This window comes from Mesoplodon mirus (assembly GCF_964341445.2).
Source record: "Mesoplodon mirus genome assembly, chromosome: 11".
NCBI lineage: Eukaryota > Metazoa > Chordata > Mammalia > Artiodactyla > Ziphiidae > Mesoplodon > Mesoplodon mirus.
The window spans coordinates 59,308,825-59,323,622 of record NC_138987.1 but is presented as its reverse complement, the minus strand read 5'-3'; the positions used below and the strand labels follow the sequence as shown (position 1 = coordinate 59,323,622).

The 14,798-nt window shown below is 52.0% G+C and overlaps 1 protein-coding gene across 1 annotated transcript; it reads right to left on the bottom strand.

Annotated features, from left to right (window-relative positions):
- Positions 1-2,899: 2,899 nt before the first annotated feature.
- HOXC13 (homeobox C13) lies at positions 2,900-10,732 on the bottom strand (the record flags this gene model as incomplete). The annotated part of the gene is made up of 2 exons (XM_082636124.1): positions 2,900-4,423; positions 9,997-10,732. 2 exons carry the CDS (start codon positions 10,730-10,732, stop codon positions 4,167-4,169), a joined length of 993 nt encoding a protein of 330 aa, XP_082492250.1. The 3' UTR covers positions 2,900-4,166.
- Between the last annotated feature and the right edge of the window lie 4,066 nt (positions 10,733-14,798).

Sequence of the window (14,798 nt, the reverse complement as noted above, 5' to 3'; positions counted from 1 at the left end):
CATCCAAGTCAGACCCAGGTGGATCCTAGGGTGGGGAGTTCTCTTCTGAACAGAGGGGGCTGCTGCAGGGTCCCCAGCTTCAATCCTCTGAGAGATGGAGAGTGTCCCAGGGGCTGCCCCCACCTTATACCCACACGGGCCTGCTGACCGAGCCGCCTGTCGAAAAGCCTCAGGAGCAGATGGTCTGGAGACAGTCCTGGAGGGATGTCCCGAGAACTGCTGGCCTTACTCCCTCAGGTGGGTTCCTGGCTGTGGGACTGACTACTGGCCAAAAGGCCCATTCTGCTGGCCCTAGGTCTGTGGACGAAGATGTGGGTGGGGAAGGGGTTTTCTCCCCAAGCTCAGGAAAAGATCTAACTGAGCCCTCCCTAGCAGCCTGGTAGAGAGCCCTCCAGACGGAGAGTCCTGTGAGGCTCCAGCTCACCCAGGTCCCCCAGCCCTTGCCACGGGGAGCCACAAGGAGCCGGGGATGTCATCGGATTATGAGAAAGAGAGCGGGAACCTCAGTCCCAGAGAAGAGCTGTCCATCTCCCGGGGATGCCTCGATACTCACAATCCTGCAGCCATTTTCTATGCCCTTGCACCCGCATATTTATTGCATCCTCACTCTCACACAGACACTAGGAGACCGGCCTTGGAAAGAAAGGCTTTTTATAGATTTGCATAAAAAAAAGAAAACACACTCTACACCCTGAGATCAGTGCCGGCTGACAACATTGCTACACGTGCACACACACAGGCAGAAAAGGCTGAGGAAATTCTGCACTGGTCTGAGGCTCTACACACACACATACACACAAACACACATATACACACACCTTCACAGGAATGTCTCACAGAGTTCCCCAATGAGAATGCCAACTCTCAGAGGAAGGAAAGGTAAGGAACCAACACAATCAGGGAAAGAATCATACTTTTCCCCAACGCTGGGAAGTGTGTGTCTCCCCAGAACACATACTCACACAATACCTGTCTCACCTAGGAGTTTCCATTCTCATGCTTGCTTACTTTTATGGAAGAGACATCTCCAAAATTGATCCAGGCATATTTGATCCAGTGCATGGGAGGCATCTTAAACACCCTGTGGCACACTGGGGCTCGCAGGGACTCAGAGGGACCGCAGAGCTTGCTTGGGTCACTGGTGTCCCAGTGCAACCCCAGTGAGCCTGCACAAGCTTTCTTCTCTTTTCCATCGCCCCCTTCTGGGGCCTTAGGGCGTATCCCTCCATGTGGGAAGACTCGCTCATTTGCCCTCATGTGGATTTGTGCGCAGAAGTGGAAGGATGCCTCGGAGAACTATAGAATTCTCTTTCCCCACTGAGTCTCCAGCTTCCACTGACTCTACAGCTGTGTCATGGGACTACCCAATGTACCCCCAAGTCAAGAGGGGTGGGGGTATCAAGGGAGCCCCGGGTCTCTTGTCTACTCAGTTCCTTTTTCTGACCAAACACACACATTTAATTTTCAATTCTTCCCACCTCAGGAGAGACTCAGGGGTTTTGGAGAGAGGTGAAGGTGGTGAGTGGGGAGAGAAAGGAGAGATGGAATTAGGAATGAACATTATTCCTGGGAGATTCATCTATTCCCTCCTAGATCTGTACTGCCCAGCGTGGGATTCTTTGGTGGTTAACCCAGAGTTGAAATGGAGTAGAACAGGACTGGCAACCCTATCAGTAGCGGAGCCTCCACAGAGGGTGAATTCCTCAGGCTCTTTGTCTCTCAGATTCGGGGTGTGTGTGTGTGTGTGTGTGTGTGTGTGTGTGTGTGTGTGTGTGTGTGTGTGTGTGTGTGTGTGTGTGTGTGTGTGTGTGTGTGTGTGTGTGTGTGTGTGTGTGTGTGTGTGTGACACACACACACCCTGAAACAGTTATTTAAATAAAATTTTAAGAACTTCAGCCATCAGGCAAAGTGAGATCAGAGAACCCTGATTTCCAACCCAGGGCCTCCAGCCTTTCTGTGTCTCAGGAGCGAAAAAATATTATATATAAATAAAAATTGCTGCAGTAAAGATTTAATCTGAGATAACATTGTTTTAGGCTATATCGCTTTTTAAAAGTCTCTTAACCTGACAACTTAACGATCTCATTAACTCAGCCAGATAGGGAGATAGGCACAGACGGATGCGGCAGGGAAAACAAATTAGTGGCAGAGTCTACAGGGCTCCTGATTGCCTGGAACACTGGGGTTCCCAAGAATGCTGGAGAATACAAGTGAGATTGGCTTAGAGAACTGGGGGCCCATGGGGTCCTAGCAGCCCGACCTCTTGCATAGGTTGGTGGGGAGGAAAAGGGAGCAGCTCAGGAATGCTGAGCTTGCAGCGGCCTCCCAGCAGGGCAGACTGAGGGGACCCCTTCCCAGCTCCAACTCTGAACTGTCTGGAGGGATTTGGGACCCTCTGGGGGCAGTAGAGCCTCAGGAGTCTAAGATTAGCGCCCCACTGCCGCACGCTGCCACCACCACAGCATCCAGTCGCCAGCTGGGACACACTTTCTCAGCACAGAGATCCAGCTCTGAGCTCTATTAACGGAAGTGAACCCACTCACAGGCTCCCAGGCCTTTTCAGTCGCTGATCACATCCTTCTCTCTCCAGCATACTCATCTATTTGGGGCATCAGGATGGGAAAGAGTTTTCTCCTGTCTAGATAGTATCAACAATCTGAATACCTCACTTAAAAAACTTACGTGGAGCAGAATATAAATTTGGGATCTATCCAGCTGGGGGTGTTCTCTCTACTCTTCCCCCTGCCCATTCTGGCTGAGTCAGGGCAACAGAGCCTACCCCAACAGCCAGTAGATAGGAGGAGTTTCAGAAGGAATCTCAGCAATAAAATCAAGGCAAAAACAAAAAAAAGATTTTATTTTAAAAACAGGTTTGTGGTATTTTTTTCCTTTTTGCATTCAGTACATTGTCATTCAGACATCACAATACTATATACAGATACACAACATTTTCAAAAAGCCTATTTTGGATGAACGTTTCAAAAGAACACTCTTTTGTAATGCACCAGTGGGAAGGGAGAAGGTGAGCCCCCATCCCCCAGCACCAAGTTGGCCTTTGAGGAGGGACATGTCAGGCAGCGTCTACGTTAGCTGGCTAATTGGGAGCCAGCTATTTTGGCCTCCTGGAAGAAAAACCGCTGTCCGCTGGACAATGAGTAAAAGTGAAAATGTGAGGCCTTCTCAGCTACTGCCTTGATGGAGAAGCAACTGGAGAGGGAATCTGCTGGGGGACCCGCTCTCCATCCCCTTGGAAGAGAAGCCTGTCCGTTCCCTAGAAAAAAGTTCTGCTTCTGTGCCTGGCCTGATCCTCAGCCTCACCACAGAGAGAGAAAGAGAGAGAGAAGGAGAGAAGACAGATTTAGCAGCATGGTGGGAGTTTCTGTCTTCCCTGGATTTCCGCATGTCGACTGAGAAGCAGAACAGAGGAGGCCATGTGGGCAAAGGTGGCTCCTCAGAAACTCAGTTCCTCGGTCCAGGTGGGGGAGAAGGGTAGGTGGCTCCTCATCCAATTCCAGCTTTTGTTGAAACAGGAGAGAAAGAAAACCTAAGCGCTGTCTGTACTCCAATCACGATGCCAGATCCCTAATACTTATCATTAATATTAATGTGACTTTTAAAATATGCACAGAAAAATCTTAACTGGGAAATCTTGCCTAACTAAAGAGTGCCAGAGGGACAGGCAACAGGAGGAAGGACTGGAAGGGAAGTAGGAGCTCACCAGGTCCTGCTCGGGGTCGCACCCTCAGGGGGGTCATCTACCTGCCCGGGCAAAGGATGAGGCAAAAATGGGGTCATTCGGGGTTCCCCAACTCTGCTTTGGCTGGAATGATTGGGCTCTTCGCTGCCACTCGGCGTTCTGGCAAGGCGAGGGGCGACGGCCAGAGGGAGTGGAGGCAGGCTGCCTTCCTCCCACGCCCGCCCGGACCCACCTCCAAAGCCGCTGAGGCGGGGTAGGTGCCATCTGCATAGGGGTGAGGGGTGAGGATGGGGTGGGGAGTAGAGGGCGGCAGAGCACACCCTCTGATACCCTCTGCCTCCCAGCGGAGTGGTTCCTCTTTCTGGTTAACATTAAATATTTGTCTGTACCCGAAAAGCGTCCTTCGGTGTGTTCGGATATGGTACAAATCGGCGACATAAATAGACGGGGCGGGCAGCTGGGTGGACGGTCAGGTAGAGTGAAGATGAGGCGCTTTTGATTTGCTGACCACCTTCTTCTCTTTGACCCGCCGGTTCTGGAACCAGATGGTGACCTGGCGCTCCGAGAGGTTCGTGGTAGCCGAGATGCGCCGGCGCTTCTCTTTGGTGATGAACTTGCTGGCCGCATACTCCTTCTCTAGCTCCTTCAGCTGCACCTTGGTGTAGGGCACGCGTTTCTTGCGCCCGCGCCGGTAGCTGTTGACCTCGGGCTGTAGGGGGACCACGTCTGGGGGGAGAGAGAAGGCGGGCGGCAGGAAGTGAGTCGCATGGTTGGACCCAGGACCCTGCGAGGGGCCTCAAGTCTGCGCGGGCTGCGGAGGCGCAGGTTCCGGCAGGGACTCAAAGGGAGCTGACGGATTGTCCCCAAATCTTTTGCACCTCTGTTATTAGCAGGGCCTCGACTTAGGTGAGTGAGGACCCTGGGGTATTGCCTCTGGCACAAACTTTAAAGGAGGGGGCGCCCAAAACTCAGTAACCAAGATAAATGATATTTTAATGCAATGTTTTAAAATATATAAATGAATGCCCAAGAATCCATGATGAACAAAGTATGAAAATTTTAAATTAATATGGGACCAGTATTACTGATTTTTCCTTTTGCCTCAGCTTCCAGTATGGCTCTACACAGCACTCCTTATTAGAATCCTTGTTCCCTTTAGAGGGGTCCCTCCAAGTTGCACCCTGGTCTGCTAGCCTGCAGGATTGCAGGTATTCAGGAAAATCCCTCTTTCCTGCAGTGAGATCATTTGGGCATGGGTCAGTTTATACTCTGCCCCATTATCAGAGGAAGGTGTTCTTTTGTATGTTTGAGGGAGGGCATGGTGGGCAGGGAGACAGTTTCAGTGGGCACAGACCCCCAAGTGGGGCCTCTTGCCTTTGGTCACTGGCTCTGCACTAGGAATCTGAGGCCAGCACCGACAGCTAGAGAGAAGAAAAGTGGCCAGGTGAAGCCAGACTGCCTGGGAGCCAGTCTCTAGGGGTCCAGTGTTGTGAGCCACTTAGTAACATCCAAGGTAGGAAGTCCTAGCACTGAGATGTAGGGAATCAGGTCCCTAGAAGTAGAGGGTCCACACCCGGGTGTGTGCCCACCAGAGGAGACACCAAGGGAGCCCTTCTTGGGTTGAAACCAGCTGTTCATGTAAGTCTTCTATAAAAAGAAATCAGTGCCCCTCCCTTGCCCCCACTCACCAAAACAGCAAATTCTGTTCCAATCTGCTATCCTTGTCATTCCTCTGAGGCTGAAGGAGACTGTCCCCACCCCATGCAGGAACCCTAATCCTAAATTCTAAATACCTTGTCATCCCACTACTAGTTCAATTTCTTCATGCTCTGAGAATGTCACAGGCAATATGTGTCACTTATATACCCCTTTCCACTCCACCCTCACCTCTGTCAATAAAAAGATCATAGCAACACTTTCAAGGGGAAGTGGGGAACTAGGGAAATTATCTGAGTAACTCACCCTTCAATTTTTAAAAACGTAATTGGCAGACTTCTTCATGCAGGATTTAATGAGTAGGACTGAATATTTGAGATTTCCCCTTCGTTCTTACTGCCCTTTGGAAGTGTAGACACAGTCTAGAATGAGGACACAAAGCTCTTCCTGAAATGCTTGTTCTCACTGCCCCCCTACCCCGCCCTCATGAAACACCTTCCTTATACCCTTTCTCATTGGGTCTGCTCTCTCTCAGGGACCCTTGTCTACACAGGATGGGGAGAGAAGAAGTCACCATCAAATGCAGAGGGGGAATAAAGTACGCAGAAAGAGTATGGGAGAGAGGGGGTTCCAATGGCCTGGTCTGGCTGTCTTCATGATGACAATTTTCAGGAAAATTGTTGGACTTGTCACTTTTCTCTGCCTATGTAGGAATAGGCCAAGTTTTTTTTTTAAATCTGCAAAACAAAACAACTTCACTTTAGCAGAGCAGATCCTTTATGTTAAAAAGGATTTTTTTTTGCACAAGATAATTTTTAAAAGTCTCTCAGTTCTCAAATGTGTCTTACTCTTACAGATGTAACTATGATTTAAGAAATTGATGATTCTGAAATAAGAGTAAAACAGAGAGGGTCAGTAATGATACCGTGAGGCTCTTTTTTTAATCCTAGGAACATTTTTTCCAGTCTTATTTTATTAAACCCATTTTACAAGATAAGGAATCTGAGGCTCAGAGTAGGTAAAAGAACTTAAGTGGCAGAGCCAGATTTTAAACCCAGATTTTTGGACTCAACATAATGACACAGTAAGTTCTAAAATGGAAACAGACCACTTGGTACAATTTAGCTTTAAAATACCTCCTTTTTCCTGGAGAGCAAATCGGATAAAAGTGGGTTTGGGTTCCTGAATTAACCAGATAATTGTTCCTGATATTTTTAAACTTCACTTTTTGGAAATGCTCACAATTATCTACCCAATTTTGGGTCTCCTAAACCCCAACTATAAATTTCCAATGAGGCTTAATCAACAAACCCTATAAAGTCAGTTTAAAAAAAGCAGATAACGGGTCTAAATTGGTTATTTTCCTCTACAGAATGCCAAGAGTTGATTTGGCCAAGTTTTTCGTGGATCAGACCTAACGGCTGGTTGTTTTGGCCAACTGGGGAAATACCTTCAGTCTTGCCTTCTGAAAGAAGCCCCCTTTCATTGTCTGCTGTCTTGTCTGGAAAGGAAGTGGGATCTGCAGATGTGGAAACATCTGGAAGCTTAGGCCTCGAGTTGTGTCTATGCTGCCTAAAGTAAGTAGAGGACTTGGTGATTAATTTTACAATCAACCTTTCCGAAATCTCCCTTCAGAGCGTGTGGGCGCACACACACACACACGCACACACCCCACTTCATACCTGGGAACCTAATAGACACTTTTGAGGAGCAGATAAAAATCAGATAAATGCTCAGCCATAGCTCTCTCTTGGGGTCCTGTGTACATGTTCCTACTGCCCACTGGCCCTTGACCACCCACTCCCAAAACAGGGCTCTGGCCCTCCGAAGAGGTCCTTGTTCAGCTAGAAATCCTAGCCACTCTTCTCAACCAAATTCCAAAGACCTGTCAGTAGAGACTTCCAGTATGGCCCCAAGAGCCCATTATTTCCTTCTCTCTCTTATTCTCTCCCCCTATCCTATCTGTCTCTGTCTCTCCCTGTCTCCCCCACCCCGCCCCCCTCCTCTCTGCTTCTCTCTTGGAATTTCTGCTGATTCTCTCTTGGAATTTCTGCCTCTCTCTGTCAAAATTAAAAACTGTCTATATGCACTATAGGAAGAAAAAAAAGAGCAAAGAAACAAGGGTCTAGATAATTGGGTGAAGGAAGAAGCCACAACTCATCTTGGCCCTAATTATCTGGATCTTTCTGAACAATTGCCTTCATCTCCCACACCAGCCCAGACTGCCATAGATGAGGTCTCTCCGAGCCAGAGGCACTGAAAAGAGACAGTAGTGTTTATGCCTAGATGCTGCCGAACAAACCACAACTGGATAGACAGAGTTATCTGGAAATGTCACTACTTTAGAGGAGCTCTGTGTGGGTAGAAAGATGGAGGGTGTCTGAAGATAATTTCTTATTCATCTGCCTTTTGCCTGGACCTCTGCACTCACTGAGATACACCAGCCCGATCCTATTTCCACACCGGGAGTGTGTGAGCACATAGCTGTTGAGATACCTGGGTTTTTATATCCACTTCCATGCCATAATTTGCAAGTGTATTAAATCTCAGTTGGGCTATATATTTTTTTATGTCAAAGACATTTTTTTCTAGGAGGCTGTGATAAAAAAGTGCTTACTTTTAGTTTTTTTTTTCTGGGAATCTTGAAGATGTTTATTTTGCTCAAAGATATTTCTGAGCTTCTCTCCAATCTCTCACTCCCACCTTGCTCCACATGCATACACAGCAACGCCAGAGCAGCTCCCTCTCATCCCCTCTTCACACTAAACCCACCGCCCACTGCTCTACACTTGTGCCTCTGCCCACAGTGGGCTTGGTGGGCATCTGCCCCTCTGCCCTTCAGCCCCTTAGCATGGCCTGTTGGCTACCAGCTACTGATGCTCCAGGAATTCCTGCTAAACCCCCATCTCCTAAGCAGCTTCCCATCTGGGTGGGATGGGAAATTAAAGGGCCATATCTCCACAACACATTATTGTACACCTACATGTGAGCTGCCTATCTTCTAGAAAAGTATTATTATGTGTTTCATATTAGGTGGTTAATAACAGAAATCATATTATATAAAAATATAGTCAATGCAGAGTAGGTAACGCATGACACCATGTACTAAAATTCTATCATCCTAAATCTTCTGGCAGCCAGAAATTGGGTGTCTAGTGTGGGTCCCACCTTGGTCAGTTGTGTTATACTAAGTCATCTTATAATATTTACAAGAATGTTATTTGCTACACTTTTTAACATCATTCAGTATTTTTTTTTTTAACCATCTGCCCTTGCCCCAATCCCGGATGCAGAGGAATTTCAGGCCCACCCTTAGGAGGTCTTCAGGTCTATACTTCCCCATGAAAATGTCCCTGGGTCCACATGTAGAGTTGGGGGGGGGGCTCTGGGCAGTATGGGGAGACATATATGGCTGTTCTGGGCCCCCAGGACCCCTGTAGGCATCAGAACGGAGCCAGTCAGCCCTCTCCCACTGAGCTCTGCTTATATATAGCAAGAGCAGACTCAAGCTCCGGATTCACTAGACCCTGAATCCTGATTTCTCAGCACAAAGCTGAATACGAAGCTCCTGATGTGGTTTTGAGAAACCTGGAACTGGTCTTTTCCCCTGTGGAGTGGGAGGTGGTGGTTTGCAGGATCCCTTCCTGTTCAGAGATAGCCTCAATTGGAAAGGGAACAGAACACCAGTAAATTCCAATCCCCCACCGCATATGGAGCCAGACAATACAGAGGGGTCCCCTGCCTGGGCCTGGACCTCAGATCCTTCCAAGGCAGGTCTCCCCCGCCTCCGCCCCACCCTCATCCTCACTCCCCTCTAAGAGAAAGAGACACTCCCCTGTGTCTAAGGCATGGGTAACTCTCTTTCTGCCCCGCATTTGGGGGAGTTGGTAGTGTGAACACCCACAGGATTTGAGCTCAGTACACCAGAGAGGCAAAGAATTTTATAATCCAGGAGAGGGATGTGAACTCCCTTTTCTCCACACCCTCTCCAGAGATTTTAGCTCTCTTGTTCCTTTAACAATCAGGAAATGCGTGGCCAAATTCTTAAACTAAATCAAGAAAAGAAAATAAAAAAGAAAACATCCTACGTTTCTGTAGATCCCGGTAAACTAGAACCCTATTTAAAAACAACAACAAAAACTGTCCAGTGCCTGCAGTGCCTGAATGATCTTGGACGTTCAGGCAAACAAAATGTTTGGGGGTTCTTATTTTTTTCCCCAATTAATCGGTGGGTTGAGCGTTTTGTCCTAGTGGTTTTGGATTCCAAGGCACCCAAGGCCCACCCCAGCCCCCATTCCTGGCGGAAGCGGGCTTAGGAGGCCAAGAGCCGCGCGTGAGACTGGAGCCCGCTGGGGGAGGAGGAGACAAGCTCCCGACTGGAGCGGAGCCGGCGGCCGGGCGCTCGGGCGCCTGTGATTGCTTCACTCTCCGCCCGGCAGCTCCGGGGAACGTGTCGGAGCAGATTTCTTCCCCGGCGCATTCCTCAGAGCAGCTCGCCCGGCCGGCTCCATCGGCAGCCCAGCAGAGCTGGCGCGCCGGGGCCAGACGGCGGGGGTGGCTGGGGCGCGGAGCCCCGGGGCAGGCGGGGCTGGGACGGGTCCCTGGCGGCGGCGGCGGCGGCGGCGCTCGGGCCCCTTCCTTACCTGGAAAGGGAGACTTCCAGAGGTGGGCGGACTGCGACTGCTCCTTGGAGCAGTACACCTGACTGTCCCAGCCGTTGGAGAGAGCCCAGTGCTGGTAGCCTTCGACGGGGATGAGCGCGTCGTGACGCGGCTCCGGGTGCCCGCTGATCCCAGGCACCACAGACACGTCCAGGTAGCCGGGCATCGCCTGGTAGGAGCTGGCGAAGCTGGGATAGAAGGCGAACTCCTTGGCCCTGGAGGACAGGTCGTCACCCGGCAGGGCGCCCGACGGCTCGGGGTACTTGTCGCCCGGGTGGTAGGCGCAAGGCTTTTGCTGCAGGTTCACGTTGTGCGACAGGCGGCAGCCGTAGTAGCTGCCACCGAAAGGGTAGCCGTAACCCAGGGTGGCGCTGGACGAGGTGGGGGGCGCCGGCGGCGGGGCGCATTGGCGCGCCGCCTCCGGGGCCGGGATGTCCGTGTAGACGGCGCCCTGAGGGGCGCCCAGGGGAGCCGGCGGGCGGCCCAGCACGGGGTGCGGAAGCAGGTCGCGGCAGTGGCTGGCCGGGCAGCTGCTGCCCAGCCCGTCCATGCTCGAGGCTTTGCCGGGGCTCGCTCCGCTGCAGCCACCCCCCGCGCCGCCCGCGCCGCCGCCTCCCCCGCCGCCGCCGCCGCCGCTGCCGCTCTCCGCCGCGCTGTCCTCATAGACGTACATAAGGCTCTCCGGCCAGCGAGGATGCAGGAGCAGCGAAGTCGTCATGACATGATCTGCTCGAGCTTTTTAAAAACTCCACTTGCCAGAGGCTGCGAGCTGGGGAGACACCTCGCTCCCTTTTCCCCTCCCCCATCCCTCCTCCCTTCTCTCTCTACCCCTCCCCTCCTCCTCCTGGTGCTTCCACCTCCCTCCCTACATGCCCTCTACGCATGCGGGGACATTTCATTAAGAAATCACCGGCTCCCGCCAGCCTCCCCTCTGCAACCCTTCCGCGCCCACGTGACGCCACCGGTGCACGTGATGCCCTGGCCGGGTCTCCTGGGGTTTCCACCCCTAGAGGTGGGGCGGGGCGAAAGGGAAGAGGTCTCTGCTGATTGGCTCTCAGGAGGGGCAAAGAGGAGGGAGCTGGGAGATTTAAAGGGACAGGGCAACGCCCCCTGGCCGGCCTCGGGGAGGGAGAATGAGGAGGGGGAGGCTGAATTTGGCCGACGCAAAGGGGTCTGGCAAGACCAGGACTGTTCCTGGGCGCCTCCCACTAGGCTTAGGAGGCGTGTGGGGGAGACTGATTCCTGCCCAAAAAGATCGCTGTGACTGGATTGGGGCTTGGAGCTAAGGGTCGGGGAGACACCGTATTTTTTTTTCTTAATAAATAAAAAAACTGGAAAGCAGGCTGAAGCGCACCGGCAGGGCGTGGGGAGCCCTGGGTCTGGCCTTGGCTGACTCCCTGGGAGCTCCGGCTGGAAAGAACCCGACACCGAGCAGCAAGACTTTGATGCCGGGATTGTGTTTCCATTTCCGACTTTCAGTCACTTTCCCCAAAGCCCCAGTTGTCTAAGAGGGACCCTCTCTAGGCTCGTTGCCCGCAGGTCTTCCTCCAGCGGAGCAGAGAAGGCTAGGAGGATGTAATAGCCCCCAAACACAAACATCATCACACGGAGGGCGGGATGCTCTCAACGAAAAATTGAGATAGAGTAAAGAAGAGAAATGGGGGCAATAGAATAGACGGGTATTTCAGTATACAATAAAATTAAAAGACTCGGAGTGAGATTTTTCAAAGAAAAGGGGGAGGAGGAGCAGGGATTCGGTCGAGGAAAGCTGAAAAGCTCTTGATACGAACAAGAAGAGCACGCGCCCTCAGATCCGTATACAATAGGAAACGTGGGATGAGGGAGAGTCGGCAGCGCTGCCCCTTTGGAGGGACATTTACCAGGAGCTGCTCTGGGAGACCCCAGGAGGCCCGACCCCAGCCCTGCGGATCCGCCTCCGCCCTCGGCCGCCTGGGTTGAGCCGGCCATAGGCTGAGGGGCCAGGCAGAGCCAGGATCAACGCAGTTCCCAGCTGGATAACCCCAACTTTAGCTCCCATAGCATTCTTGGGGTCACTCCCCTTTAACGTGAAGTGTTTCGATGCTTTGAAACTACCCAATCTTTTCAAAGAAAAAATTAACACCAACTTACTAATTTTCTAAAAAAGCCCCCCTCTTCTCTCCTCCCAATCTCCAGACTTGTCGGGCTTCCTGTGCTCAGTTTGGTGCCTCAGTAGAGGCACCCCTTTCCAGAGAGCATCTCCGTGGGATTGAGCCAAGTTCCCTTTCAGCACAGGGCCTCCCTGAGGAGAAGAGGTAATAGAGAGAGAGAAAAGGGGAGAGGGGCTACAGCATCTCCCTCTTTCCTGCCTCTGCCAAAGATTTTAAAAATGCTGCGTGCTCCTGTCCAGACCGCGGCCAGGAAATAGCCTCGGGCTAAGCCGAACCCGCTGGATCCCTTCAACTTGAGAGCAAATGGCCAGGTCTGTACTGAGATCTGGCCCACGGGCCGCCTTCCGTCTACCGGTAGGGGCAAAGTGATGTTGGACGATGCAGAGCGCCCTGGCGTGGGTGACTTAGGATAAGAGACGCAATCTTTATCAGGGTGATCTTCATTCGGAAGGGTCACCTCAGAGTTCCAGAAAGCAGACTTTGGGCTGGGCTGGCAGTAGGAGGAAAAATATATCAGGAAGCTTGGAACCTGAGCAGGCGAGCTTGAGTGTGTGTTGAGGGCGATGATGGTGGAAGGAGGAGAGAGGAGTGGAGGGGAAGGTGGGTCTTGCTGGGAGCCGGCTCTTGGCTAGGAAACTGGCTTCTCTGCCTCCGGAGTCCCAAGGTCAAGGTAAAAGGAGGAAAGCAAACATGGCCTGGCTAGTCTAGACTGGGTCGTGTGACCTTGGCCCCCCGCGTCTGCCTGCGGCCTGCCTGGTGGGGGTAGGTGGGTGGAGAGGTCTGCCGTTTTTTCCCTCCGCAGGTGTAGGAGTGGTGCGGAGGCCCTAGCTTCCCCTCCTGTGCAGTGCGGGGTCCAGTTCCGCGTGGAGAACCCGGGGCGACGTGGACCGGGCTGAGTGGGGCAGCTGGGCGAAACAAAGGGCCTGAAATGGCCACCCCGTTCCTGGGGCTCCCTCCCGGGTCCGGGAATGGTCTAGCTCAACGCCAGATGCGTCTTCGCGTGCCAGAACCCAAAGACGGGTCCCCCAGCCTTTGGGAGTAAGGGGCAGAACAGCAGAAAGGCTCTGGGTGCAGGCGGCCCAGCAATAAATAAAATCAATAGTAGGTTCTTTTCCAGGTTTATATAAAGGTATTAACTATTCCTATTGCAATGAGATATAGATTTAACCCAGCAATTTTACAATTCCTTTTATTAGGGACTTTATGCGGCCAAAATTTAGCGACAAGCGGAAAGAGAGGGAAAAGTTCCCTTCGTCAAGGAGACCAGCCGAAGAAGATGTAGGCCCCCCAGAGACCTGAGAGAGTGGGAAGGCTGGAGGCGAAAGTTCAGGACTCGGGGCGTTGAAAGCGCTAGAGAAGGGTCCGCATGTTCTGAACGATTTCCCACTCTTTCGCTGGGTTCCCCAAGACCTTCCGCGCCTGAAACTGCCGGCTCCAAGACTGGGGCGCACCCGGAGCAGGGAGGGAGGCGACGAGGCGAGAGCCTGCGGGCGGGCGCCTCAAAGTAGAGCCTTGTTGGTTAATTAACTTTAAGCCTTGGGTCGCTTCTCCCTCCCCCCCCCCCCCGAAAAATAAATGTGGATCTCGCTGAGACACAAATAAAACCAAATTAAACACTCCAGGAGAATATGCACTACTGGAAACGTAGTAATTACATCGCCGAAGCGATGAGGCGATCCCGCCCTAGAAAGCCAGGCGCTGAAACCCTCGGCTTCGGCGCTCACCACCCGCCGCTGGGCCACACCTCGCCCCACCAGGGGCTTCGCGGGTGGGCCGACGGAGCTGGACTGCGGACCTGGTTGAGAGGAAATTGGGAGGAATGAATAGGAATGTGACCCTTCGGTCTCTAGCTGTGATGTTGGTGTGTGCGGGAAAGGACGGAGCATTTCATCACACTAAAGGAAAATGGAAAACGGCCCCTCTAGCCCCGTCGAGAAGCCCCGGGCTGCGCTCTCCGCTCTTTTTTCAAAGGGACATTTGTGATGGCGAGGCCACGGGAGCCGCTCTGCCCTCAGCTTCCTCTATGGACTGAGTTCCCCGCTAAGTTCAACTCTGAAATTCTTGTTTTCAAAGGCTCCAGTATATAAAGGAGATATTCAATGTGCCTTCTCACTGGAAGTGTGTGTGTGTGTGTGTGTGTTTGCACGGTGTACGTGTGCACACGCCTGGCCTGTGGGTTTGGGATCGTGGGCAGGCTCCATGCACTGTTCCAGCACATGCCCTTGTGGATACGGCCCAAGTGTATTCATGAAAATACCCAGCCCTCGCCGAAATCCTCTCTTTGCAAATAAAGATCTCTGCTGGTCTGTTTATTTCTCTGGATACACACTTGATTTATATGCTCATCCTGCTCTCTACTTAGACATCCCCAGGAAAATGAAGAGGCAGATGTCTGTGTCTTTCTAAAGTTGAGGGGTGGAATTCCTGGCCCGCTGTGTTAGAGACCAAGTCGGAGGGGTAAGTTAGCAGCATTTGCAGCAGGAGCGTGCAAGGTTGCTGTACACACTCGAGGGCTGGGTGAAGCTTGAATACCAGGCTAGGGAGAAGGGGATGAGAGAAATGAGGTTGGTGTGCCCCTTATTCAGTGCCCAGATTGCCTTCTTTGGAAATCAAGCATCAGTTGATTTCCCTTCC